Source organism: Gekko japonicus, unplaced genomic scaffold, assembly GCF_001447785.1.
Source record: "Gekko japonicus isolate JY-2015 unplaced genomic scaffold, Gekko_japonicus_V1.1 scaffold3148, whole genome shotgun sequence".
In the NCBI taxonomy this organism is placed as follows: Eukaryota; Metazoa; Chordata; class Lepidosauria; order Squamata; family Gekkonidae; genus Gekko; species Gekko japonicus.
In genome coordinates, this window is record NW_015174933.1 from 21,116 (window position 1) to 47,489 (window position 26,374).

Genomic DNA, 26,374 nt, shown 5'->3' on the forward strand with positions numbered 1-26,374 from the left:
CCAGTTACTCCATGAATTACCAGTTTTTTAGTATTTTTAAAAGTTGCTGTTTTTACTACCTTTGAAATTATTTGTTCTGAGGGGGCATATATTAAAATCTTGCCTCCTTAGAAGGAAATACTACACTACCATATCAGTCACGGTGGCATACAATATGTGGTAAGACTCTAAAGTTAATTGGCAACAAATATGGTCATCTTCTCCTTTTAATTCAAATGTTACAGACATAATGCTACAAACATTTAAAATTCTCACTTATTGGTATCTTACACCTCAAAAACTGTCCCACATTACTTCATCAGTAAAACCACTATGTTGGAAGAAGTGTGGACAAATTGCTGGGTAGACTGTCCCAAACTGAAAAACTACTGGGAAGATGTACAAGAAAACAAATAAAACATATAACCGGACTAACACTTCTTTTTAATCTGGACCACATTTTTAAAAATGGTTGGAAACCTAAGTCATGTTCAGAGATCAGTAGTGATAGGGCTGCTATCTTATCAACAGCTAAAAATGCTGTTGCGTTACAATGAAAAAACAAACTAAGTCCAACTAGACAAAATTTGCATATGAAACTCTGAAATATGTACATAACTAGGAGTAATGCCCGTTGTGGAAAGAGCATTCTGTCAAAACTTGCAGCAAAAATAACAATCCTTTTTCAAGCTAGATCAACAATCAGATAGACTAAGAACTGTTTTTCCTAATAGATACAGACTCCAGTTACTTATAGTAAAAAAAAAAAAAGCGTACGCCTTAGAAATATTTTTCCGAATAACTACAGATTCTAATTAATAGTCTCAATCTGATTAAATTGTTTTATATTTTTCTTTTTTTATATATACCACTGTTTTTATAGCACTAATCAATTAATAATTTGATCTGATCATTCTATCTTCAGCAATTAATTATATATATTTGATTTTCTTCATTACCAAACACACTCTGTTAGATAATAGATCTTCTGAACATCCATCTCTACTGGTATTGGTGAAGTCTTCCCAAGAGTCCTAACATCATCATCTTCTACAACCTTATTCAAGATATATACTCCAACAGGTAGGATACTTACTTTGCAATAACCTTTAAGATCATGGCTGACTGTATTAAAGTAATAACAAGTAATGTAAAGGGATTGAACCACCCCATTAAGAAGGGTAATTAATGGGAAGACACTACACTGGCTGGCTACAAGGTCAGTGATAAGGAGGGGGAGAAGTGGAGAGAAAGGAATGTGGCAGCAACAGGCACACAGGTCATGAAAGTGAACCCGGGTCCATAAAATATATGGCAGCATAGCTGACACAGATGAGTGTCCCGATTGTGGCTGATGGGGCGGCAGAGGGAAGCGGAAAATGGAGGGAGGCAAGCCATGTTTCTTTCCTTCTGCTTAGCTATAAGGCAGGGCTGTCTCAAGTCATTTTGCTGCCCCAAGTGGGTAGAATGGGAGGACAGCCTCATGGTAACAGATATGGTTCTCTCCACCTCTGACTTATTTTTTGAGGGGGATTGTGCTGGGAGGGGACTTCAATTACATTATAGACAAGCTCTTAGACAAATCCCATCACACTTCTCATCATACTACACCTAAAAAAAGACTTACTAAGTTGGATTCCATATTGACAGCACATAACCTCACTGACATTTGGAGAATGAAACACCCAGGTGTACACGACTATACCTACTTTTCAACAAGCCACACTCAATCACCTATCTATCTCTCCTGTGCAATTGAGAGAGTCTGGTAAAACAAGCTGCGACATGGCAATAGCAGCAGCAGAACTGGAAAAGGAAGCAGAAAACAGCCAAGGCCTTGCCGGGCTGAAGCCCCCCGAGGGCCTGATCTGGCCCGCGGGCTGCATGTTTGACACCCCTGATTTAAATAAATGCCCTAGTATTTAAAATGCCACGACTTCCTTATGTTTGTGCTGCAACAGACTAATAAAGGTATTCTACTTGATAATGTAAGAACAAAAAGGTGTAAAAGTGTAGGGTGGGGAAAGGAAACTAAACTATGAGTCCTGAGGGCCTTCTGTCCTCCAAGGGGTAGCTTTTTGGGCTGCATTTGGAAGGCGGAGGTGAGACGTTCCCATACTACTGATGGAAATGGTTTCTGTTACCGTAGATTCAGCCCATACAAAACATTGAGCTTTTAGATGAAAAACACAAAAAACCAGGATCGCCAATCATTAGGAATAAACTAGAAATTCAGCTGCTCTTCTGTCAGCATAAGCTGCTCTTCTGTCAGCATAAAATGACTTCTTTGCAAGTTGCAGGGTTTTGAAGGTACAGTTGCAAGTTTTAGTTGAGGTTGTGGAAAAGATAGTAATGTGTATATGTTAATTTTATTTGCAGGTTTAAATTTTCAGCATCGTATATCTGAGTGCTGTGGCTTATGGCTCAGGAAAGTTTAGAATAACCAGTTACTTAAATAATCCTTCTCAAGATTATTGAGGTGGTTCCTATCCTTATCCTACCACTCCGTTGAGCTATGTTTTTTTTTTAATAAAGATTTTATTGGCTCCCCTAAAAAGGGGAGGTATTTCGCTTAAAAGAAAAAATGGGAAGGGTAGACAGTGGGAGAAAGAGAAAGCTGAGTGATATATAAACTGGTAAATTAAACTGTTAGTAATGTCCAATTAATCTTCTTGGGCTTCTTCTGTGTGTTGTCAAACTTCTTTTCCTAGTCCTGTCACATGTAATTCTCTGTTAGTATGTTAGTAATGTTCCTTTGAATTTCTGTTAATAAAAAAAATCTCTTCTGGGCACATTCAGAACCGCTTCTTTGCGTGCTGGGTGCTTTTACTATCGCTGACGTGGAGGAGCTTCCTCTGTTGTCTTCTCCTTCCGGCTTGTTAGATCCTCCTTCGGGTTGCTGTTAACACTCTCAGTTCATGCACTATAAATCCTCTTCCTTTCATGCCATTACTGGAGGTCCCCAGCTTTGAGAATGGTATTAATTTCATTTTCGCTTTTATATCCGCTCCCAAACTCTCTACTGGGTCCTCCTCGCAACTGTTGACTTATATAAGCGCTTGCCAGGCACTTCTCGCTGTCACAGTTCAAACTTTTCCGTTTTACAAAACTCCCGTCAGATTCACAGCCATAAACAGTCCAAACATTAAACAGCCGGCTCTCACGCACAAGCAAACGCCCAGACGGAAGTCCCTCCCTTCTTCTCCGCTCGCTTTTGCCCAGTCCGTTGAGCTATGTTTGAAGCCTTCCTCCAATGCAAGGGGCTCTTTGGTTGGAGGAAGGCTCCTTGGAGGTTGGGTCTACCCCATTGCTATTGACACTTGTAGCCGATAATTTTTCTTGGGTATAATTTTTTTTGAAGGAATAGCAGCATTCCCCAATTTCTGCTTTTAATTCCTGTTAGGACTTTGCCATATTTCCTATACATATACTTCAGTTTCATGCAAGTAGTTATGGTATCTCTGATTGGCTAAATGTCATGGTTTTGGAGAGTATACTTATGGATAACATTATATCTTTATATTCCGTATTGCTAAACTGTGTTCTGTGCATACAGGTGGATGAGAGCCAAACTGGAGAACCTGGATGGCTTGGGGGTGAACTGAAAGGGAAAACTGGATGGTTTCCTGCAAACTATGCGGAAAGAATTTCTGAAAACGAAACATCAAACTCTGTAAAGCCAGTTATTGACACTACAGCTGCCCCTAAAGTATCAGTGCGTGAAACCCCCACAACACCCCTGGCACCACCTCTCCCTGCAGAATCAAGTACTACTGCCAACAACTGGGCAGACTTCAGTTCAACGTACGGTTTCATTAGGGTTCAATGCCTCTTTTATAACTCTGGGAATTATTCATAGAGAGTCAATGTACCCTTGCCAATAAATTCTCGTACCTCAGGACAAACACAGTTCCACCTACTCACACATAGTGCATTTTGGCATATTCATGGAACAATGTAGCTAGCTCAGGATAACAAACAAGTTCACAAAAATTACTGTTCTGTAAGATGTTAGTAGATTTGTCATATGACAGTTTTAAAAATGTTTTACAATCTTTTTCATCTATGATCTTGGGGGGGATTAGAAAGCCTGGCAGTTTTAGAGTCTCAGTTTTAACAGTGGGGGGATATTTTGGGATTTCTCTTTGATTTTATTTTAATGTAATCTCAACACTGAATAAAGAAACATCAGCAAATGGCTACAGTTGCCCAAGGGCTTTCTATTGTTGGTTTCCCTTTATAGACTCTGGCCAAAACAAGATGACAATTATTTTTTAGGAATATACTTAAAATTTTTGTATACCCAACTTTCTCCCAAGCACCCCAAACCAAGTTGAATGAATACATTTGTTATCCTAACCTAGTAATATTTTTGCCCTAGTTGCCTCTTTTATACAATAAAACTGTAAGAATTTGTATGTGAACATCCTTACCTGCTCTCTGCACCTTAGGGTTGTGTCCCCCCTGCTGGAGTCAGTCTAGGAACATGAGATGTAATAGATGGTCTCTGAACATCATTTAAGTACCTTTTTTACTCATAAGATAACTATAAACCCTCTTGCATTATCAGCGAACTCTTAACACACAGGCATTAAGGAAGCAGCACACTCTTTTTGAGTCTACAAACCTAATTAGAATTCCCTTCACAACTTCTATATGAAGAAAATACACTTTGCACCAGTGTTCCCTCTAAGCTAAGTTAGTGTAAACTAGTTCACAGTATTTTAGCCTCCGACTCACGCATTTTTGACTTGGCTCAGGAAGGATTGCTCTAGAGCAAACTAATTTATGCAGTAGACAAATTGCTTGCACACAATTTCAATGCCAGTAGCTCACAAAGTAGCATTTTTGCTCACAAGATTCCACAGCTTAGAGGGAGCATTGGTCTGCACTACAGGGTGCAACTAGTTGAGATTTGAGAGATCAGCTCATCCAGCATCTTTCAATTTATTTAAAAGTAGCTGTGGATCTGTTTTGGATTGGGGCCAGAGTGCTGAGCAGGATCTAACTTTCCACTCCCTTTTGCACTGGATAAAACTGGCCTGTTCCCCAAAGTTGCCATTAGCCCCAGCAGAAAAGAGATAAATTCTGTCTTTTCTACCCAGGAAATTGTGTCTAGGGAGGGGAAGGTTAATCTTTACAGTGTTGTGGCCTTAATCCAGCCCCCCTCCCCAGTTTATTTTACTTACCTCTAGGGATTTGAAGCCCTGGGGGGAACATCAAAACCCCAGGGGGGAGGGGACGCCGGTTCCCACCCTGTTTTTTTCATGAGGACTTTTTCAGTTTTTCCAGCAGAATAATGGCGGGGATTTGGGGTTGCACTGGAAAAAATTCCTATGAAATATTTTGTTTTGCAATGTGTTAAATGGTTTTTAAGACAAGGATTTACTCAAAATGTGTAGTATGAAAATGTTTATGTAAGGCTATCTACAGCATTAGGTAATATTAGGCCCCTGTCACACGGGCAGGAAACTGCAGAGAAGTGTGGCTGTTTGCCCCGGGGCAAACTAACATGCAGTAAAGCGATCAGACCTACTGTGGAGGTTCTGTGGAGGTACTGTGGAGGTTCCATGGCAAGGGAGAGGTGCCGATCACAACACACGCCTGCGCGCAATGAAGAAGCGCGCGGCGCGGCGAACTGGTTTTCTTTTTTTGTGTACACTACGAATGCGCATGCTCCGTTGGGTGCGTGTGCGCATCCACGGAGACGTGGGGGGAAAAAAACCCTTTTCCGCAAGGGGACATGGGCGGGCGCCGGATACCACCGGAAACGCGATCAGACGCCCGCCCTTGCCCCGCAGTTTCTGGAAACTAGTACCTCCAAGGTACTAGTTTTTTGCTGCGCTTTTTCGGCAGGAAGCCTCAGTTGTGCCACGGAAGCGCTACGCTTCCCAGATGTGCTGGTGAGATCGCGACCGGAAACTCCGCTTGTCTTCCGTATCTCTTGCGTGGCTAATGTTGCGTGTGACCGCAGCCTTAATTGTGTATACTGTAGACATGCACAACATATTCTCAAAAATTTGTTTATTGTTTAAAAGCAAATAATTTGGCAGCAATTGATATGCTATAATATCCAGATATGCTGTACCTGTTCTGAGACAGCTTCTGTTGAAATAATACTTTCTTTTGTTTTCTACCTTCAACATTTATTTTTTCCTTACCTCTCAGATGGCAAAAATGTGCTAGGGTAGCATAGAGTGGAGAAGTTTGCAGTGTGCTCTCAAATATTGGGTATATTTGCAAAAATACATTTAAATTCCATAAATATGTCATATAATACAATGGGCAAGGTGAACAGGAGCATGATTAAAAAGAGTGAATGTGCTATTTAGAAAAATAACAGCAACATGCCACATTCTAGCCCACAGTTTTTCCAATTCAACCATGATTATAGGTTGTTTGCTGTGTGTACGTGTGTGTGCATTAGGCTTGCCAAGTCCCCCCGGAGGGCGGGGAAACCCCCGCCCCAGAGGCACGTTCCCCGCCGCTGGCGGACCGGACCCCGGGGGGAGGCCCACCCCAACGAGCCCCACCCCAACGTGCGCATCACCTGGAAGTGACGCGACCACGCCAGGCACGCTGGGGGTGGGGCCATGGTCATCAGATGGTCGTGGCCCCACCCCCAGCGTGCCCGGCGGCGTCATGTCACTTCCGAGTGCTCCAGACGCCAGCCGGGAGTCCCTCGCTGCGACACAACACCCGACTTGGCAACCCTAGACTGTGCATGCAGAGTTTAGATTGCATCCACTGGAAGATGTCTGTATGCAGTAGAGTCCTTGCGGAAGCACAAGTGGCAAAAATTCCTCACACTGGTCCTTTGTTTTAAATTAAATGTAGCATTGTGCAAGCAAATTTCTGAGTACTCTAAAGATACAGGAAGGAAAGCAATAGGTGTTGCAGATCTTGGCCAAGCAGAATTATGTTCCGTTCCTTTACATTTTGTGCTTGTGCATCACTAGATCCCCCATATTATAATATCCAAAGATTCCAAGGAAAAATAGAGGCCTGTGGAAGACGCATAGTAAGAATTCTGGAATGCAGTTAGGCACCCACAAGCAGCAGTAATGACTTCAGGAAGATTACAGGCAAAGATGAGAGGTTAGAAGTGGAGTCTGAAAGCATCTTGCTTCTAGGTGTTTCTTGTGTTTATCAGCTTGTTTAAAACAGTTGTATCTCACACTCTTCATAATGATATGCTTAATCTTTAATACACAAAAACAAAGCAGCAAAAAACAAGCAGATAAAAAAATAGGCAGGTAACTATTGAAAACAGCACTAAGAGACAAAAGATGAAAAAATTGCTGTTCTAACAGCAGAACACCCCCAATCATCAGAATAAAAGAGATGGGATATGTTTGATACTGCTTGAGACATGGAATCACCTGCAAAGGCTAGGGAAATGAAAGTGTTTTGGCCTGGCATGCTCATACAACAGTTTTCTGATTACTGTGGACAGACCTCCCAGTAGCAGTGGTGCTTCAGAGAAGAGGGAAATGTGGAAGGGCTTTCAATTAAATAGCATCTGGGACGTGATCCAGTATTTTGAAGAGTATATCATAGTCACACACTGTACAGGAATAAAAGCAGAATAGCATTGACTATAGCGAGTGTAGTTATACCTCTGCCTTTCTTTTTCAGATGGCCAGCAAGTACTAGTGATAAGCAAGAGACAGATAACTGGGATGCCTGGGCAACTCAGCCTTCCCTTACCGTGCCAAGTGCAGGGCAGCTGAGGCAGAGATCTGCCTTCACTCCTGCCACTGTCACTGGATCTTCTCCTTCTCCAGTTCTGGGTCAGGTGAGTTGTTCTTTTTGTGGGAAAAGCATTACACACTTCTGTGCCTGGTGATATGTGTACTGTATATGTCAAAGAATATGTTCTCCATATAAGGCTATTTAATCCTTTATAGATCGTGGGGCTGTGACTGTTAAGCTGGAGCATTTTTTGGTATGCGGAAGGTCCCAGGATGAATCCCTGGCTTCAGTTAATCAGTTAGTAGGTAAAAGACCTCTGAGACACTGGAGATCCATGGCCAATCAGAGTAGACAATACTAACTTTGATAGACCAGTGGACTGACTCATTATTGTGTGTGTTCAAAACACTAAAAATAGACATGTCAGCAATATCTGTGGGCAACAGAGATGCAATCAGCAGTTTAGGAATTATTTCCAGTTATTAAGGCTGAGAAATGCATAGTAGTACTGTCTTGATTTAGTGCCTGGATAACATACTGGCATTATTTGGTAATCATTTAATGCTATTTTCTGTCTCTCTCCAGACCTCCACAAAATTGATATGGGAAATCATGGGAGCTTCATGGGGTACAGGAGACAGCAGAAAGGAGGGGAAATTAGGTAACACTCCCCAAATCCCTCTCCTACAAACAGTTTCTGCTGGTGGAAGAGGGGAGTGGAGGTGGTCTTGCTGAGTTTCCTTTCTCTCTGCCGTCCCCGGCATCCCACTACATTTCATCCATGATGCTCCCACAGTCTCCCCAGCAGTAGCTTTCTGGAAGCCTTTGGGCTCCTAGGGGAGGCAAAAGGGATCCATGCACAGTTCATAGGATCCAGCCCTTTTGTTAGCAAAGTAGTGTCTTGTATAATAACATGGACATACGTAATTGAAAATACAGACACATCATACAATGCAAAACTAATACCTAGCATAACATAATGGAGTTGTATCAAAACCAGGGGTGGTCAAACTCACTTAATGTAAGAGCCACAATTAAATGTCAGATGTTTGAGAACCGCAAGACACAAACAAATAGGAAAATATGCAAATTTGCTTTTTATTAACATTAAATGAGACTGCCAAAAATAAACATGAGGTAAAAACAGATATTGATAATGATATATATTTGTCAGAGAGAGAGAGAGAGGTGAAAATAAAGAATGAAAGAGGTGGAAAGAGAGAGAGACAATGAAAGCAAATAGATGGGGGAGGGAAAGGTAGGAGGAGAGTAACTTTACATGTGTCCTACAAGCCCCCCACGCCGGCTGGCTTGGCTTGGAGTAGGGATTTAAAGAGAAGGCTTCTCCAAGCTGGCCATTGGGGTGGGGGGCATTTAAAGCTAAAGTTGCTTTCTTTCTCTGCTCCCCCCCCCCATCTCAAGCTGATGCAGGGAAGACCGATCGGGGAGGCATGCCTTCCCTTCGCTTCCCCAGCCACACAATATGTGTGAAAGGAGCCGCATGTGGCTCCTGAGGCACAGTTTGGCCACCCCTGATCTAAACCATGTCAACCACTTCAAGCACACATTTTCTGAAAGACACTTCATAAATTACTATTCTCTTCATGTATTGAATTAGGGTGAAAAAGTGGAGGGACTTCAAGCTCAAGCCCTGTATCCTTGGAGAGCCAAGAAGGACAATCATCTTAATTTTAACAAGAATGATGTAATCACGGTATTAGAACAGCAAGATATGTGGTGGTTTGGAGAAGTTCAAGGTCAAAAGGGATGGTTTCCTAAATCATATGTGAAGCTTATTTCAGGTCCTATAAGGAAATCAACAAGGTATTTTCCTTACTTGTCTTAGTTGGATACTATAGGAGCTCTGTGTGATCAGTATACTAAAATAGCAATATCGGTACAGTAGCAAAGCTAGCAAGCGATTCTGAAAAGGGCTTGTGTAAAATTGTAATTTTAAAGTCTATTTGTTAAAAACGTTAACTTTTTAGAAGTACACAATGTGGAAGTAGTACTGAATTTTATTTTACTTTTCATTGGTAACTTTATCAAATATTTTTTGACTTGCATTAGTTTGCTGATTTCAGATCATCCTGTTCTACAGCAATGTTAATTTACCCACATACACTTGTTTTCCTTTAAGCATGGATTCGGGATCTTCAGAGAGTCCTGCAAACTTAAAGACAGTATCACCAGTTACAAAATCTGCTGTATCGGGAGAAGGTAAGAATGTGATCTTGTCATCTCTGAAAGTACAATAAAAATTTCTTACTAAATTGTCTGGTAAGAAAACTTTTTGATACTAATGGTGATGTTAACCTTTTATTTATTTTGTAGGGATATAAAGAGTTTTATGCAAATCCTTGCTTAAATTAATCACAGCTAAATATGAACCCTGTCACTCTAAAACAGCCTAAACTTGCATTTAAAATATAATTTAGAAATATTTTATTGTTACTAATACTGATTTATTGTAGGTGGACCTGATTTTTGTATGACTAACCTAGTGCTCAATGCAGAGGTAATGCTTAAGCTACGGTTTGCAAACACACTTCACATTCTGGTTTATGGCTGATCTTTATAAATTCAGATTTAATATTTTCCATGATTAAGGAGTGCAAAGATATGTTAAGTGTTTTGGCTATCTATAGTGGGAAGAATATTTAGAGAAACATACTTTTAAAAAATACATAAGACTCTAAAATGAAATATATATAGGGTAAAAATGGGTTTGAACAATGAGAAGTCCACTCAGAGAGTTCATTCCAGCCCTCATTTACTGTGATAAGAGCAGATGCAAGCCTTTGTTTGGAAAAGGAAGCCCCATGTGCATGCTTTCCTTTATCCCTTGGAGCTGCTGGCTTTATGGAAAGGAATTGGAAGCTTATGTACCATGAAGAGTAGCTTGATTGGGTAAAATGCATAAATGAATAGAAGAACATTAACTAGGGCTGCAGTCACACACACTAAATAATCCACTTTCAGTGCACTTTCCAACTGGATTCTGCCAGTTCACACAGTAAAATCCAGTTGGAAAGTGCATTGAAATTGGATTAGTTTAGTGCAAGGGTGTTGAACTCATTTGTTATGAGGGCTGGATCTGACATAAATGAGACCTTGTTGGGCCGGGCCATGGGTGTCATAAAATGTAATGCCAGGTAGCAGAGATATAAACTTTATGAAGGACACAGACAAACACAATTAAAGATTTTTAAAACTTTAAATGAAACATGTTTAAACACTAGCACTCTTGCAATATTTTGTCTATTTAACAGTCTCTGATAACTGACTCCTCATGCTGTGAATTATTGCATCAAAATGTCTGTGCTGTAGCAATCCTGAGTATGCTGTTGAGGTGTGTATCTGTAAGCTGCAAACCTACTTTTGATTTATTGACATTCATTACAGAAATCTCATGCTCAGTGTTCTGAGCCTAGGACCCAGGGGAAAACATGAAATGGCTGGGCATTGCAACCTTTTGTACATAAGTTGCTTCATGTGCTGATCAAGAACATGAGAAGGCATCCTGAGGGCATGAATACACTGAAAAGGGGCAGGGTACGCAGTTGCACCCAGGAGAGCCCTGGGATAAAGGGCCAAACAAAACACACACACACTGTAGCAAGGCACACAAGAGCTCATACCTTGAACAAAACATTGTTAGTCTTAAAGGTGCTTGGTATTTCTCCCATGCAGTTGAGGCAGCCCAGGAAAGCAAGCTCTCTCTCATTCCCTCCCTGCCTTCAGGGAGGAGCCAGTGGAAGGAAAGAAAGGCTTCCCTTTGTCTCCTGCAGCCCGGCCAGGAAGCAAGCTCTTGGCTGTTCCCTCCCTCCCCCTGGGAGGGGGAGGAGCCTCAGGCAGTTCTTTAACAGATTTGGCCTGCGGGCCGCATGTTTGACATGTGTGTGTGTGATTGCAGCCTTAGTTTGTTTACCAGTAGAAGAATGTTTAGTTTGATCACCTTTTTTAAATGGATTTGAAATTTAAATATACTTGTGTATGTCTAAAATATCAACATATCTGTTATTTTGAGAGGTATTTTAAAATTCAAAATCAAAATCAACCATTCATTGGTTTAATCCAAAGTACCACAACCAGAGTACCACTTACTGGACAAATCTTTCCCACCTCCCACTGTCTTCTGTGTCCCTGCCTCCCATGCCACCAGAAAAACTTCCTAAAGGTTGTGGGACTTTCAGGAACTTCATGAAGGAAAAGCTGTAACTTTCAAGTGAATTCCTGGGAAATCTTGGACATTTCCCTTGCACAAGTAGAAGTGTTTTTCCATGTAAATTTGGATCTAACCTGTTGTAGAAAGGAAAGAGTATAGTATCAGAAGCAAAAACAAATGGGTGTATACTTAACTCTTAATACATCAGGCAAAAATTTGCCCATGTCAGTTAAATTTGGCTCCATGATGATTAGCTAATACTTAGTATCCAGAACCTGACAAAGGTTAGTCAAATGCAAGAAAGGGGCCAACATTAAAAACTTAATTAAGGAAATATATAAAAAATACATGTATTTATTAATCACAAATTTTAAAATTATATAAGGGCCCAATTACACGTTGTGTATAAATAACAAACGATAAAACACAAGGGCTTATAAATCTGACCTTTTTTTTTAATATAATTTATTTTTTCAATTTTTAACAATTCTAACACTTCAAACAGTGAACAATTAATTTTCCAATTACATTCACATCCTGTAAATAGTTCCTGCGTATGTACAACGTTATAACATGTTCAAAGAATTACAATACATTACTCATCACACTTCCGGATATGATTTCAGTAGAAAGATAACAGACTTAGCGTAAACTTGATAGGAACATTAGGAAGCATCCTGAACTATTGGAGCGGTAAGAAAGAGAAGAAAGAAAAGGAAATATTAGAGCTAGTGGAGACGATATAAGTAAGTAAGTATGAGAATTTGCGGAACTGGACAATCTGACCTGACGCGTTTCGGCCTACATAGGCCTTCCTCAGAGGTCAATAGTGAGGATCGTATTGGCTATTATAAAAACATAGTACAATCATGTAAATACAAAGTATAAATTCAATAAGGACCAGAAGCAAGTTATTTCAAGATAAAACCACCAGGCACAGAGTAAAAAGTACAAAAGAGGCCTCTAAAAGTGCAATCACATGCCAAGTGGTTCTCAGATATAAACTTCTGGTCCAGGAATCACCTTCCTATGGTTGTAGAACCAAATTGTACTTTGTATTTACATGATGGTACTATATTTTTATAATAGCCAATATTTATTTATTTATTGTTTATATTTATATACCGCCTTTCCAGATATCTGGCTCAAGGCGGCTAACAATATTAAAATAGCATAATCAATCAAGTTAAAACAATTAATAAATACCATACCAATTAAAACAACACCAGTTGCAATTAACCCAACAGAAATGGCGGTAATCCAAATCCCATCCAACGATAGTGGTAGCATCCAGTGGAATCTCATGCCCGAGGGTGTTCTAAAATTTCAGACCAAATGATGTTCCAGGGCACACACATATCTTCCTCACCATTGACCTCTGAGGAAGGCCTACGCAGGCCGAAACGCGTCGGGTCAGATTTATAATCCCTTGTGTTTTATCGTTTGTTATTTATACATAACGTGTGATTGGGCCCTTATATTATTTTAAAATTTGTCGTTAATAAATACATGTATTTTTTATATATTTCCTTCATTAAGTTTTTAATATTGGCCCCTTTCTTGCATTTGACTAACCTTTGTCAGGTTCTGGATTCTAAGTTTAGGTTCAGTTTTTTCCCCCTTCCCTTTATTGTCCTTGTTAGCTAACACGTAGTGCCATCATAATCAGGTCTACTCAGAATCCTACTCAAGTGTATTCAGTTAGGCTTATTCCTATGAAACTGTCCTTAGGATGGAACTGTTCGTGGTTCAAGTGTGTTATGTATAAACGTATTGGTTATTTTTGTAGGAACTCTTTATATGTTCTGACTGTAAAACTTATTTACAAAAAAAATAACCTATGTAAGTATTTGAAGTTTTGGTAACTCAAGGAGAAAAAAATCTACCCACTGTAGTAACTTTTACTGCTGGTGGAACATGACAAGAAATTAAGTCCTCTTTTATTGATTGATTGATTGATTGATTTGACTTTTACCCCACCCTCCCCGCCGAGGCGGGTTTAGGGCAGCTCCCATAAAACTAATAAAACAATATACTTCTTATAAAATTACAGATACATCAATTTAAAGCATTAATATCGATGGCGATACAAAACAGTAAAGTGCAATTGGAGACACGTTCAGCGGTGCCACCGCGCTAGGTCACTTCTGGATCTGAGTCCACACAGGGCGCAGCTGGTAAGGTGCCGTTCCTATCGGAATGCCTGCCTAAAAAGCTCAGTTTTCACAGCCCTGTGAAACTGTGGAAGGTCCCACAGGGCCCTGATCTCGCTAGGGAGCTGATTCCAATAGGACGGAGCTGCCAGAGAGAATGCCCTGGTCCTTGTCAATGTCAACCTTGCAGCCTTCGGACCAGGGAGGGCCAGGCGGTTTTGAGATCCTGATCGCAGTGCTCTCTGGGGAACATTCAGGGAGAGGCGGTCCTTCAGGTAGGCCGGTCCCTGACCATAAAAGGCTTTAAAGGTCAAAACCAGCACCTTGAAGCGAATCCGGTATGCTATTGGCAGCCAGTGCAATGTCTTTAGCACAGGCTGGGGAGACCCATCAACAGCCTGGCCACTGCATTTTGCACCAGCTGCAGCTTCCGGAGTTGCACCAAGGGCAGCGCCATGTAGAGAGCATTGCAGTAGTGCAACCTTGAGGTGACCATTGCATGGATCACTGCAGCCAGATCATTGCGTTCGAGGAAGGGAACCAACCGCCTAATCAGCCGAAGATGGTAGAAGGCTGCCTTGGCAGTGGGTGCTACCTGGGCCTCCATTTTTAAGGAAGCATCCAGGAGCACTCCCAAGCTCCCGACCCTTGACGCTGGCACCAACGGTGCCCCATCAAAGGCTAGGAGTGGGATCCCTCCCCCCGTACCACTCCGACTCAGGCACAGGACCTTCCTTTTCATCGGATTCAATTTCAATTGCCTCAGTCTAAGTCATCCAGCCACGTCCTGTAACGCCCAGTCCAGGTCTTCCGGGGTAGAGTCAGATTGACCACCCAACATCAGATAGAGCTGGGTGTCATCCTCATATTGGTGACAGCCCAGCCCATGCCTCCGGGCAATCTGGGCAAGGGGGCGCATATAGATGTTAAATAGCATCGGAGAGAGCACGACCCCTTGAGGCACTCCACATACTAGTGGGTGCCTTCGGGACTGCTGTCCCCAATAAGCCACCCTTTGTCGCCGACCTTGGAGAAAGGAGACAAGCCATTGCATGGCAAGCCCCTGAATTCCCATGTTGGCGAGGCGGTGGACGAGTAGCTGGTGGTCGACCGTGTCGAATGCTGCCGACAGGTCTAACAACAGCAGCACCGCCGTCCCACCCCAATCCAGGTGCCTCCAGAGGTCATCTGTGAGGGCGACCAGTGCTGTCTCCGTCCCATGGCCTGGGCGGAAGCCGGACTGGAAAGGATCTAGCATGGAAGCATCATCCATAAAGCTTTGCAACTTCATCGCCACCGCCCTCTCAATTAATTTGCCCAGATAAGACAAATTGGAAACCGGCTGATAATTAGCCAGTTCAGCCAGATCCAGAGATGTTTTTTTATGGAGAGGACGGACCATCGCTTCTTTGAGAGCCCCCAGGAACAGCCCCTCAGAGAAGGACTTGTTGATAATATCCCTGAGAGCACCTCGAAACCCCTTGCAGCCAGCTTTAATTAGCCAGGAGGAGCACGGGTCAAGGCTGCATGTGGTTGGGCGTACAGTAGAGATCAATCTGTCAACTTCCTCTAGGCTGAGGGGACTGAAATAATCTAGAATGGGACCAGAAGACCAGAAGACATTCCGCTTTGAGGAATGATACAGTGCTTTCCACTGAAGAAGGCCCTGCTCCCTCTTAAGTAATGACTAAAAGTCAGTTTGAGAAAACAATACTGTTTCTCACAAAACTGAAGAGTAGAAATGGGGTTATAATGCATTTCTTCTGATTTGTAAAATAGATGTGCAATTTAACTGATAATTCACAGCCATTTCTCACTTCTGTATTTTTTTTTACATTTTTAGAATATATTGCCATGTACACTTACGAGAGCTCAGAACAAGGAGACTTAACTTTTCAACAAGGGGATTTAATTCTAGTGACCAAGAAGGATGGAGACTGGTGGACAGGAACACTGGGTGAAAAATCAGGAGTATTTCCATCTAACTATGTCAGACTGAAAGATTCTGAGGTAAAGTCTGTGTGTGTGCTTGTGCACACTAATGCACAATCTCTTTCTTCACATCTGTTATTGTAGATAATCACAAGCTGACAAAATGAATAACTGGAATGGTTTGGGGAGAAATGTACATATGAACACACACGAAGCTGTCTTACACTGCCTTATATCAGGCCATCAGTCCAATAAGGTCAGTATTGTCTACTCAGCCTGGCAGTGGCTATCTACAGTCTCAGGCATAGGTCTTTTATATCATCTACTACCTGATCCTTTTAATTGGAAATGCCAGGGATTGAACCTGGGGCCTTCTGCATGCCAAGCAGATGCTCTTTCACTGAGCCACAGCTCCAGTGGATGGAAGAATGCCAAAACCAGTCTCTAACTGATTGTGTATATCTGTCAAAAGAGTAAACAGAACCATAGAGGCCATCATCTGATAATTCTGAGAAAATCTGTTAAATTTCACAAAGAATCATTAGATGTATTTGCACTCTCATTCAGGGAAAATAGTAAAAACGTCATGTTCTTTTTACTGCTGGAGGAAGTAAGTAGACAGACATCAATTGTGTTCAACTAGGCTGTCTGTTCTTGATGCCAGTCCATGGTAGCCCTGATACCTCCATGCTTTGCAAAGAGCTTCATGAGGGTATGCAGGATGCCCTCTGTTGTCACTAATATCAGTCAGAAGATCAGCAGAGAGGATTACTGGGTACATGAAACTTCTACAGCTTGTGTACTTGGATGAGAGACCACCAAGGAAGTATGGGATTGTTATGAAGGCAGTGGCACACTACCTCTGCTCCTCACTTGCCTTGAAAATACAGGTCCTGGTGTCACCATGAGTCAGTCATAGCTTGGTTGCATACAACTATTTCTGTTATTGTCTCATCCCTGTGGTAAATTGGGTAATCATTGTGTTGTGAACAACATCCAGGGATTCAGAACTTCTCTGTGGTCAGAACACAGAAGTGGGATTTGTTGCTGACATCTGCTTTGACCAAGGGAAAAAAGTAGTTACAGGAATTATCTCAACTACTTGTCTTATTGACCAGAGAGGAGGAGCCAGGACAAATGGGCCATCCTAGATGGAACAAAGTCCTGGCAATTGTACAGTACCCATGTTACTAGGGAATTCTCAGCATGGGACATACGTGACTGAACTTCTTAAGACACTCTTCCTGCAAAATTAGTGCATAACGTAATACATAAGTCCCACTGAAGTCATTAGCATTTGATTCTGGATTGTGGTGCACATTTCCTGCATTGAACTAGGCAGTGTAAGTTGATGGTATGTGACCAGTGTTTAATCTTGTTATTTGTTCTTGAGAAAGTATGCGGCTGGCAACTGTCTATAATACTATTAAACCTTCAACAGTGTTAATCGTTTTGCTTCACTTTTAAAAGACAAATACAATCCTTCATGTGAATCTAAGAGTACCAGATGTGACCTATTCAGAGGGTTATTCACTTTTCTGAAACACACCCTTCAACACTGTAGATGTATAACTTTTTCAATATGCTGTTGCAAACAGGAAATGGAATAAATCTAATCTGATAACTGAAATACACACATTACTCATTGTAGGTTGGATCCAGTGATCTGTGGGTACAGGGATCATGGATCTTTCCCATCTGTCTTGAAAAATTTATTTTATTTTTATTTATTTATTGGATTTCTACCCCGCCCTCCCACCGAGGCAGCTCAGACAGACAGAAGCACACAGTGATGACAGTTTCTCAAAACACGGTATACTAGTCTGACTAGAGTTCTGGTAGCATATTTATTAAATATTCTGATAGTTTCCACCAGATTTCAGCACTATGCAGAGGCAGAAACTTGGAGTGCTCTTTGCCAGCATCTAAGCTCTAGCCTGGTCATCTGTACATAAGTGACTAATACAGCCACCTCCAGTGCCACCCCCTTGCCTCTTAGCGCTCCCCTAGGTAATCCCTCCTATCCCCATTGCTGTACACTGTTAGAATATTTGTACACAGAAGCAATAGGTTTGAAAGGATTAGCATATGAACTTGTGGGCAGAGTTGACAGTCCTACCTGTGTGCACAATGTTTGGTTAGAGCCAGTTTGGTGTAGTGGTTAAGAGCGGCGGACTCTAATCTGGAGAACCAGATCTGATTCCCCACTCCTCCACATGCAGCCAGCTGGGTGACCTTGGGTCATTCACAGAACTGTTCTCCCTCTGAGGTGGAGGACATCTCCATGGATTATTCCCATCATTCCTTTAGGGAGGCAGGAAACACTTTTTTCCCCTTCCTCTTGGCGCCTTGGGAATAGCCCAGCCCCTCAGTTCTATTCCTGCCTCTTAGGGAGTAGCAGCTAGGATCAAGGCTCTGCCTTTCTGACGTTCCTTATTGCTTATTTTTCCCAACTTTCTACTCTTTTCTCCTTCCTAACCTTCCTCTGACTCTCTATTTTCTTAAATCTCCCTTCCTCTCTGTGCTCTTCGTCAAGAGTCAACAATCTGCGAGGGAGCTTGTTTGAGCTTGAGTGCTGCTGAGAGTTCGAGATGGTGTCAGCAGCAGAGCACTCCGACGGTTTCTCCTCAGGCGAGGATGAAACGTTTGCCGTGGCGGCGGCCAACTGTGGGGCCAACTTGTCTTTGGGGCTTGATTGTGCCACCCCAATGGACCCAGCAGAGTCGGCAGCGCAGCGCGCTCAGAAGCACCATTGGATGCCAGAAGACTCGGAACCCGCCAAAATTAGGCGGGCGAAGATGAATAGCGGCCATCTTGGATTGGCAGCGCAGAGCTCCGGCGGCAATCTGAACCCTCTGCTGGGCGTTCTCCAGACCGAAGGAACCTGTAAGACCCCCGAGACGTGTCTCCCCAGGCCCAATCCACCCCCAGGGGGGGCTCCTGGATATTCCTGGGGCCACGGCCAACTCCTCAAACCTTATGAAGGGGTTCAGGCAGGCCATACAGGAGGAGATCTCTTCCTTCTGCACCCAAGGTAGGGCTTATCGGCCAAGGTGGTGCCCATCCCTCCCCACCCCAAAATCCAACTCCCTGGCCCACCAAGGCAGCCCAGAAAGCACCTCCCGGTTCTCATAAAAGGCATAGGGAGGACCACTGGTAGGAGGAGGATGAGTCTTCACTCTCTTTGGTTGAGGACAGGGAGGAGGGTGAATTCCTCTCTGAAGTAGATGAGGAAGAACAGAAAATGCCTGAGCAATCCAGTAGATTCTTTAAGGCAGAGGACTACCACTACTTCCTCTCCAAGGCAATCAAAGCCTTACAGATTCAGGACGCTCCTGCTGCTGAAGAGCAAGGTCCTGTTAGGCCCAGATTTAAATCTCGTTTTAAGGGACTCTCTGAGTTTTTTCCTCCGGGGGAACTAGTGGAGAATGCTGTTTTCCCATTCCCTGTGTACTTTGAGAGACAACTGAGGATGGCATGGGACAGACCCCACTGCGAATAGGCAGTTTCCTGCTTTTGTTTAAAAACTGTATGTCCTTCCTTGTTATGCGAATGAGCTTTTACAGATACCACCAGTTGATGGGCCCGTGGCGGCCATTCAATCTACAAGCCTAGTCTCTGAGGATGGACACGGCTCCATACGTGACCCCATCAATAAGAAGGTGGACGTCACGCTCAAGAAAATTTATGACGCCGTTACTATTATGGTGAGAGCTGCAGCCACTACATCCATAGCGTCCAGAGCATCGATTGTCTGGATTCGCAAGATAATCCAGCTTTTACCCGAGAATAACAGGGGTCTCCTCGATGGGATTTCTCGTGTCCTAAAGGGTGCCTCCTTTTCTGCAGATGCTCCAGGGCCATGGCATCTACGTCTGTAGCCAGACACCTGCTTTGGCTGCGGGCATGGCAAGCTGATTTTCAGTCCAAACTGATGGTCCCGGTGTATCCCTTCCAAGGAGATTGGCTTTTTGGGGACGCTCTGGACAGAATCTTAGTAGAGACACAAGAGAAAAAGAAATCCATGCATAGAAATTTTTGCCAAACAGAGAGACGGAATACGCATTCCTTTCGCTCGCAACATACGTTGTCCAGGTTTCGACAGGACCAGAAGAAAAATAGCTGGAGTTTGTCAAGACCCTTCAACAGAAGGGGACCATTCAACACCAAGTTCCACAAGTCTCCATTTAACCAGTCCGATCGAGGGGACCGAGATCCCAAACCCAAGCAGGCGTGACTACACCTCCATTCCGGTGGGGGCACGTCTCCTTCTCTTCTCTGCGGCCTGGACAGAATCACAAGCGGACATCTTGGCGCAGGAAGTGGTGTCCCACGGTTACTCTAGAGTTCCATTGCCCCCCTCCAGAAAGATTCCTGGTCTCGCCGGTCAGCAAGTCTCTCACCAAAAGATCATTGGTCAACAGGGCGCTCCAGCACCTACTCGACATCCAAGCCATAGAGTCGGTTCCTCCGGCAGAACAAGGAGTCTACTCTATTCTTTTTCTAGTTCCCAAAAGAAACTGTGACTGGCGAGTCATACTGGACTTAAAGTTCCTCACCAAGTTCATCAGGCTTCGCCATTTCAGAATGGAGACACTCCAATCCACCACAGAGACCCTGTCACCAGACGATTTCTTAACGTCCACAGACCTCATGGAAGCCTATCTCCATGTCCCTATACATCAGACGCACAAGACGTTTCTCTGTTTTTGTATAGGGAAACGTCACTTCCAGTACTGTGCTCTACCGTTCGGGCTTTCAACAGCGCCCAGATTGTTTTCCAAACTCCTCATCAATCCAATAGTCCACCTCAGGACACAGGGGGTCCATGTGCATCCCTATTTGGACAACCTGATGGTGAGGGGCAAAGATCTGAATTCGGCCATCCAGAACACCAGAAAGACACTGCAATGCCTGCAAGAGCATGGGTTTGTGGTCAACTTCCCCTACGGCCGGCGCATCAGATCGAGCACCTGGGAGCTGTAATAGATACCACGTGCAACTCCCTCTTCCTGCCGTTGGACAAGGCTACCAAGATTCGAGACATGGCAGACTCTATGATACAGAGCACATCGACCACCCTGATGTCCCTGGCCAAGCTCCTGGGTTTGATGATCTCTTGTATAGACCTAACCCAATGGGCTCGCCTCCACTCCAAGTCACTACAGTGGTTTCTCAGACCTTACCAGCGCCAGATCATGGAACGCAGGACTGTCAGTGTATGCGTCCCGGCACAAGTCAAGTCCAGTCTTCTATGGTGGACAAGTCTACAGGACCTGAGACAGGGCAAGGTTTATTACACCCAAGTCTCCAAGGAAATTTTTACAGATGCCAGCCTCATGAGCTGGGGGGCCATCCTGGAAGGCGTCCCGACCCAGGGTCGGTGGTCCAGGGAAAAGCAACATCTCCCTATCAACCTGCTGAATCTGAGGGCGTTTTGACATGCACTGGGTCATTTCAGCAAGACGACCCACAGGCAGCACGTCTTGGTCCAAACGGACAACATCTCGGCCAAGGCGTACCTCAACAATCAGGGCGGTTCCAGGTCTTCCCATCTGCATCAGGAGGCAATGCAAATTCTCAACTGGACCGAGAAGAATGTGGCATCACTCAAGGCCGAACACATGAAGGGAGCCATCAACATTCAAGCGGACTGGCTCAGCCGGGAGACCATTCTCGAAGGAGAATGGGCCCTCCACCCTAGACTGTTCAGCTTCATTGTGAGTCATTTAGGTCAACCAGTGCTGGACCTCTTTGCATCTCCGGAGAACCATCAAGTGTCACAGTTCTTCACAAGATATCTGTTGTGGAAGCAACAGATGCCCTTACTGCTCCATGGCCCCAGGGCCTTCTCTACACATTTCCTCCAATTCCTCTAATTCCGAGAACCATTCGTCGAATTCGTGAGGAGAGAGCGCAATTTATCCTGGTGGCTCCCCTCTGGGCAAGATGTCCGTGGTATTCAGCTCTGATGGAGCTAACCATCCTTCCTCCTCTTCCTCTTCCAAAGTCCCCAGACATGCTTCTGCAGGAACCAATCTGGCACCCCCATCTGGACTGGCTCTGTCTGACCGCCTGGAGATTGAACAGCGGCATCTCTCTCAGTTAGGATACTCCCAACAAGTGATGGACACTATCCTACCCTCCAGGCATCAATCCACAATCCATATCTACAATACAACATGGAAGGCCTTCGTCAGGTGGTGCAGGAGGAAGAAAGTTAACGCTCTATCTCCCACAGTAGCATCAGTCCTAGCCTTTCTACAGGATGGCCTGAATTCCAGTTTGAAGGTCTCTACCCTTCGTAGACAGGCTGTGGCATTATCCACCATCCTTCCACTGCTGGGAGGTTACAAATTGACCAAGCACCCCCATGTCCAGCTATTCCTGCAGGGAGCATCTGTTAAGTTACCTCCACAGGTGCACTGTTTTCCTACTTGGAAACTAAACACAGTCCTTACAGCTCTGACCAAGCCTCCCTTCAAATCTCTCAGGGAGGTCGCCCTAAAATGGCTCAGAATGAAGACTCTATTTCTGGTGGCCATAACATCTGCTCACCGGGTCTCAGAGATTAGCGCCTTCTCGGTGAAGTCCACTCTGTGCATTTTTCACAAAGACAAAATTGTCCTTTGGACAGATTCAACCTTTCAGCCTAAGGTGTTGTCCTCCTTTCACCGGTCTCAAGAGATTTATCTACCTTCCTTCTGTCCCAATCCTAGGCACCCTAAGGAGGTTCTGTGGCACATGCTGGACATCAGGTGTGCTCTGAAGATTTATATTGTCAGGACGGAACCAATCAGGAAGACAGATTTTATGTTTGTTAATATCTCTCCACCTAGAACGGGCGACAGGATGTCCAAGGTGTCCATCAGCACCATTCTCAGGTCCTGCATTTCGGAGGCCTATAAAGCGGCGGGACTGGACGTCCCACAAGGGATTACAGCACACTCACTGAGAAGTGCCTCGACCAATGCAGCCTTTTCCAAGTCTGTATAGCAGCAACCTGGACATCTATTTCCACATTCATCAGGCACTATAAATTGGACACATTCGCCTCAGCCGATGCGGCATTTGGAATAAGAGTTCTCCAGCACATCCTGACTTCGGCTGACAATGATGACCCACCCAAATGAGGGACACTGCTCTGGGAGGTCCCATGGAGATGTCCTCCACCTCAGAGGGAGAACGGCCATTGGCACTTACCATGAAGGGTCCTTCTCCTCTGACGTCAGGAGGACATCTCAGGAGGACATCTCGGCCCACCCTTTTTTCATCATCGTCTTTTCTACCTGTTGTGCTGATTTCTTCTTCCTTATTTTCTTCATTCTCTATGTCCTTACTGTCATGCCACCTTCCTTTCAGGGGAGGTGCGTGTGGTAACTGTATTATAGTTCATGTTAACATATTGGTAGAGTTGTCTGCCTTTTTCACAGGAGAGTTAGGTCAGTTAGCGTTTTACTGCTCGTGGAGTCCCAGAACTGAGGGGTTGGGCTATTCCCAAGGCACCAAGAGGAAGGGGGGGAAAATGTTTCCTGCCTCCCTAAAGGAATGATGGGAATAACCTATGGAGATGTCCTCCTGACCTCAGAGGAGAAGGACCCTTCACGGTAAGTGCCAATGGCTGTTCTCTCAAGAGCAGTTCTCTCAGAGCTCTCTCAGCTCCATTTACCTCACAAGATGTCGTGAGGAGTTATAAGCCACTCTGAGACTCTTTGAGTGAAGGGCGGGTTATAAATCTAATTCTTCTAAAATTGCTTTGTGTACTCATGTTGGATATCTCATCTACATTGATTCCTATAGAAGTGACTTATATAGGCAATGTTATTGTTTAGTGCAGAAAATACCATCTTAATGATTTTTTGTGTTTGTATCTGAATATCTGAGTGTACCTTTAGAATAAGAATATAGCAAAAGGGGGGGGGAGTGAATGTTAGCTTAGAGATCTGCAAGTAACCTGTTGCTATTGGGATAGTGTGTATGACAGGGTTTAAATGAAAATAAGAACCTATGGAATACCAATGCTAGGAGGCAATTTCAGGGGAAGGCTGTGGTGTCTGTGGCCTATTCATTGGCTCTCCAGGCCATCTATTTGACCACTGTGTGAAACACGATACTGGACTAGATGGGCCACTAGTCTGATTCTGGCTGAGATGGATGATTGTGCCATTAATTTTTATCTGTATGTGATGTTACAGAATATGTATTGCCGATTCTTTGAAATACAGCCACTGAAAACCATCTTTGACCATAGCTCTGTGTATTTCACAGTTCTGTGGGAACATATCAAAAAGCTGCATTGATATGCTTGCAAGTATGTGGGCTGTGGCTGCTGAGATCTCAGAAGTCATAAGTAAGAATAGGAACAGCAGTGGTTGGGGTGGAGCTTTGGTGTTCTGCTAGCTCCTTTACAGGTGGTGGGGGACCGCGGCTCATAGCTACAGCATCTGCTTTACATGCAGAAATCGCATGCTCATTCCCCAGTATCTCTAGTTAAAAGGGTCAGGTAGTAGGTATTGTGAGAGACCTCCAGTTTTGTATTGGCTCCCGCACAATCTCTGCTGATGGAAGGGGATTTTATCAGCAGTGTGGGACTTCCTCACCTCCCACTGCAGCCCAAAATGCCAGGGAACTCCCAAGAACTACTGGGGATGTGTGTCTGAGGTCTGCCATGGGAGGGAGGAATCGGTAAAAATTGTGCCTTCGTCTGTGGAATCTGTGTCTGTCAGTGGACCAATGGTCTGCCTCAGTTGGTATAAGGCAGCTTCCTGTGTATAGTTTTATAGATCCTATCCACAGTATACAACCATAGCTTTATGAAAATATGAGTAATGTTTTTCTTATTATTTAAAGGTGCTTGGAACTGCTGGGAAAACAGGAAGCCTAGGCAAGAAACCTGGTGAGTTTTGGTCTGAGGGAAACTAAAATAATGCCTATAAAGTGTAACTCTTCTTGTTTCCATTCTGACTGCTTTCACAGCTAGTCTGTCTGCTGTAGGTTTGAAATAGCCTACATCATTTTTATATAAGTGACAATGGTTTAGATGAGAGATTTTTGATTATTTCACTTCCGTTTTGAAACCTGAGCCAGAGTTTCTGGACAGATGTTTTGAGCACTGGCTTTACATTTAGCTCAGTGCTGAGACAGGAGTTCCTGTTACAGCTGACCTTTAGAAAACCACCTAAGAGGAAGCATAAATTCAAACAGTGTGGCAGGATGTTTGGACCATGTTGCGCTTCTCAGTTGCCAGTAAATGTATATTGAGTGACAATGCAAGACAGCTGTCTTTAGAACTGTTGGAAGGAAAGCACTCCAGAATGCAAAAATGCCTATTCAGTTTGGAGAATGGTTCTTTTTCTACATACCAATGAAATTGCTTGCTGGTTAAAATATACTTCTGTTTAAATTCTTCCCTTGAAAATTCTTTGTTTTAATATATGTTCAATTTTTATTACAGTCATTTATTTTTATGAACATTTTCTTTAGATTTACATCTAACATAGTTTCTATGCTAGGAAGACTGGGACTTGAAATTACATTTTTGTATTACACTTTCATTAAGAATCTTATTTAAATATGCTAGTCTACAAGGAAAGGGGATATAATTTTGTAATCTTTTCCCAGACATTTGCAAAACAGAGAGCCAGTGTGGTGTAGTGTTCCCTCTAAGCTGAGTTAGTGTGAGCTAGTCTGGCTTACACAGTTTTGTATTAGCTCAGGAAGGATGGCTCCAGAGCAAACTAATGTGTGCAGCAGCCAAATTGCTTACTCACAACTTTAATGCCAGTAGCTTACAAAATAAAATTTTTGCTCACAAAACTCCACAGCTTAGAGGAAGCATTGGATTATTATCTGGTAGACCCAGGTTCAAATCCACATTCGTGCCATGGAAACTTGCTGGGTAACCTTGGGTTGCTCATACTGTCTAGGCCTCCTTAGCCAGCTTTGTAACATTCTAGAGTGATCTCTTCTTGAATATGGTGACTGGTAGCCCAGCTTAAGAATCTTTTCAACCTTTAATCAACATTGATTGAATCTTGATGATATAAAACTGATTTTGGTCGTGTGAATGAGCAAACACAAACTATGATATGAATTCATCTCTGAAGAAGACATCCGAAATGAAGTTTTATCCAGAGTCTTCATAAAAATATCATTTCATATCATATTGTACACTGTTTGGAAATAGTGCTTGCATTATATACAACCTGTGCTGCACCAGCTACACTGTGCCAGGCTTTTCGGCGCCCTAGTCAAGGCTAACTACTTGCGCGCCCCCCCCTTTCAAAAAGAGATGAATTCTAGGGAAAATTAAAAGCACAAAACTTGACATTGCTATTTTTTTTTTAAAAAATGTGAGAAAAAGTAAAATGATAGCTTTTGGTTTTCTTTCTCAAACAGAAAACAGTTTTAGCACACTTAATGTGCTCTTATGACCCATAAGTGATAA

The 26,374-nt window shown here is 43.3% G+C and overlaps 1 protein-coding gene across 1 annotated transcript in view; it reads left to right on the forward strand.

The window, feature by feature from the left end:
- The first annotated feature begins 312 nt into the window (after positions 1 to 312).
- Positions 313 to 26,374, forward strand: part of LOC107122068 (intersectin-1) — a 67,874-nt gene continuing 41,812 nt past the window's right edge. Inside the window, exons 1-7 of the mRNA XM_015425094.1 lie at positions 313 to 378; positions 3,536 to 3,783; positions 7,618 to 7,777; positions 9,293 to 9,498; positions 9,815 to 9,894; positions 15,839 to 16,005; positions 24,778 to 24,823. Coding sequence (XP_015280580.1) covers positions 313 to 378; positions 3,536 to 3,783; positions 7,618 to 7,777; positions 9,293 to 9,498; positions 9,815 to 9,894; positions 15,839 to 16,005; positions 24,778 to 24,823 — 973 coding nt within the window. The remainder of the gene's footprint in view (positions 379 to 3,535; positions 3,784 to 7,617; positions 7,778 to 9,292; positions 9,499 to 9,814; positions 9,895 to 15,838; positions 16,006 to 24,777; positions 24,824 to 26,374) is intronic.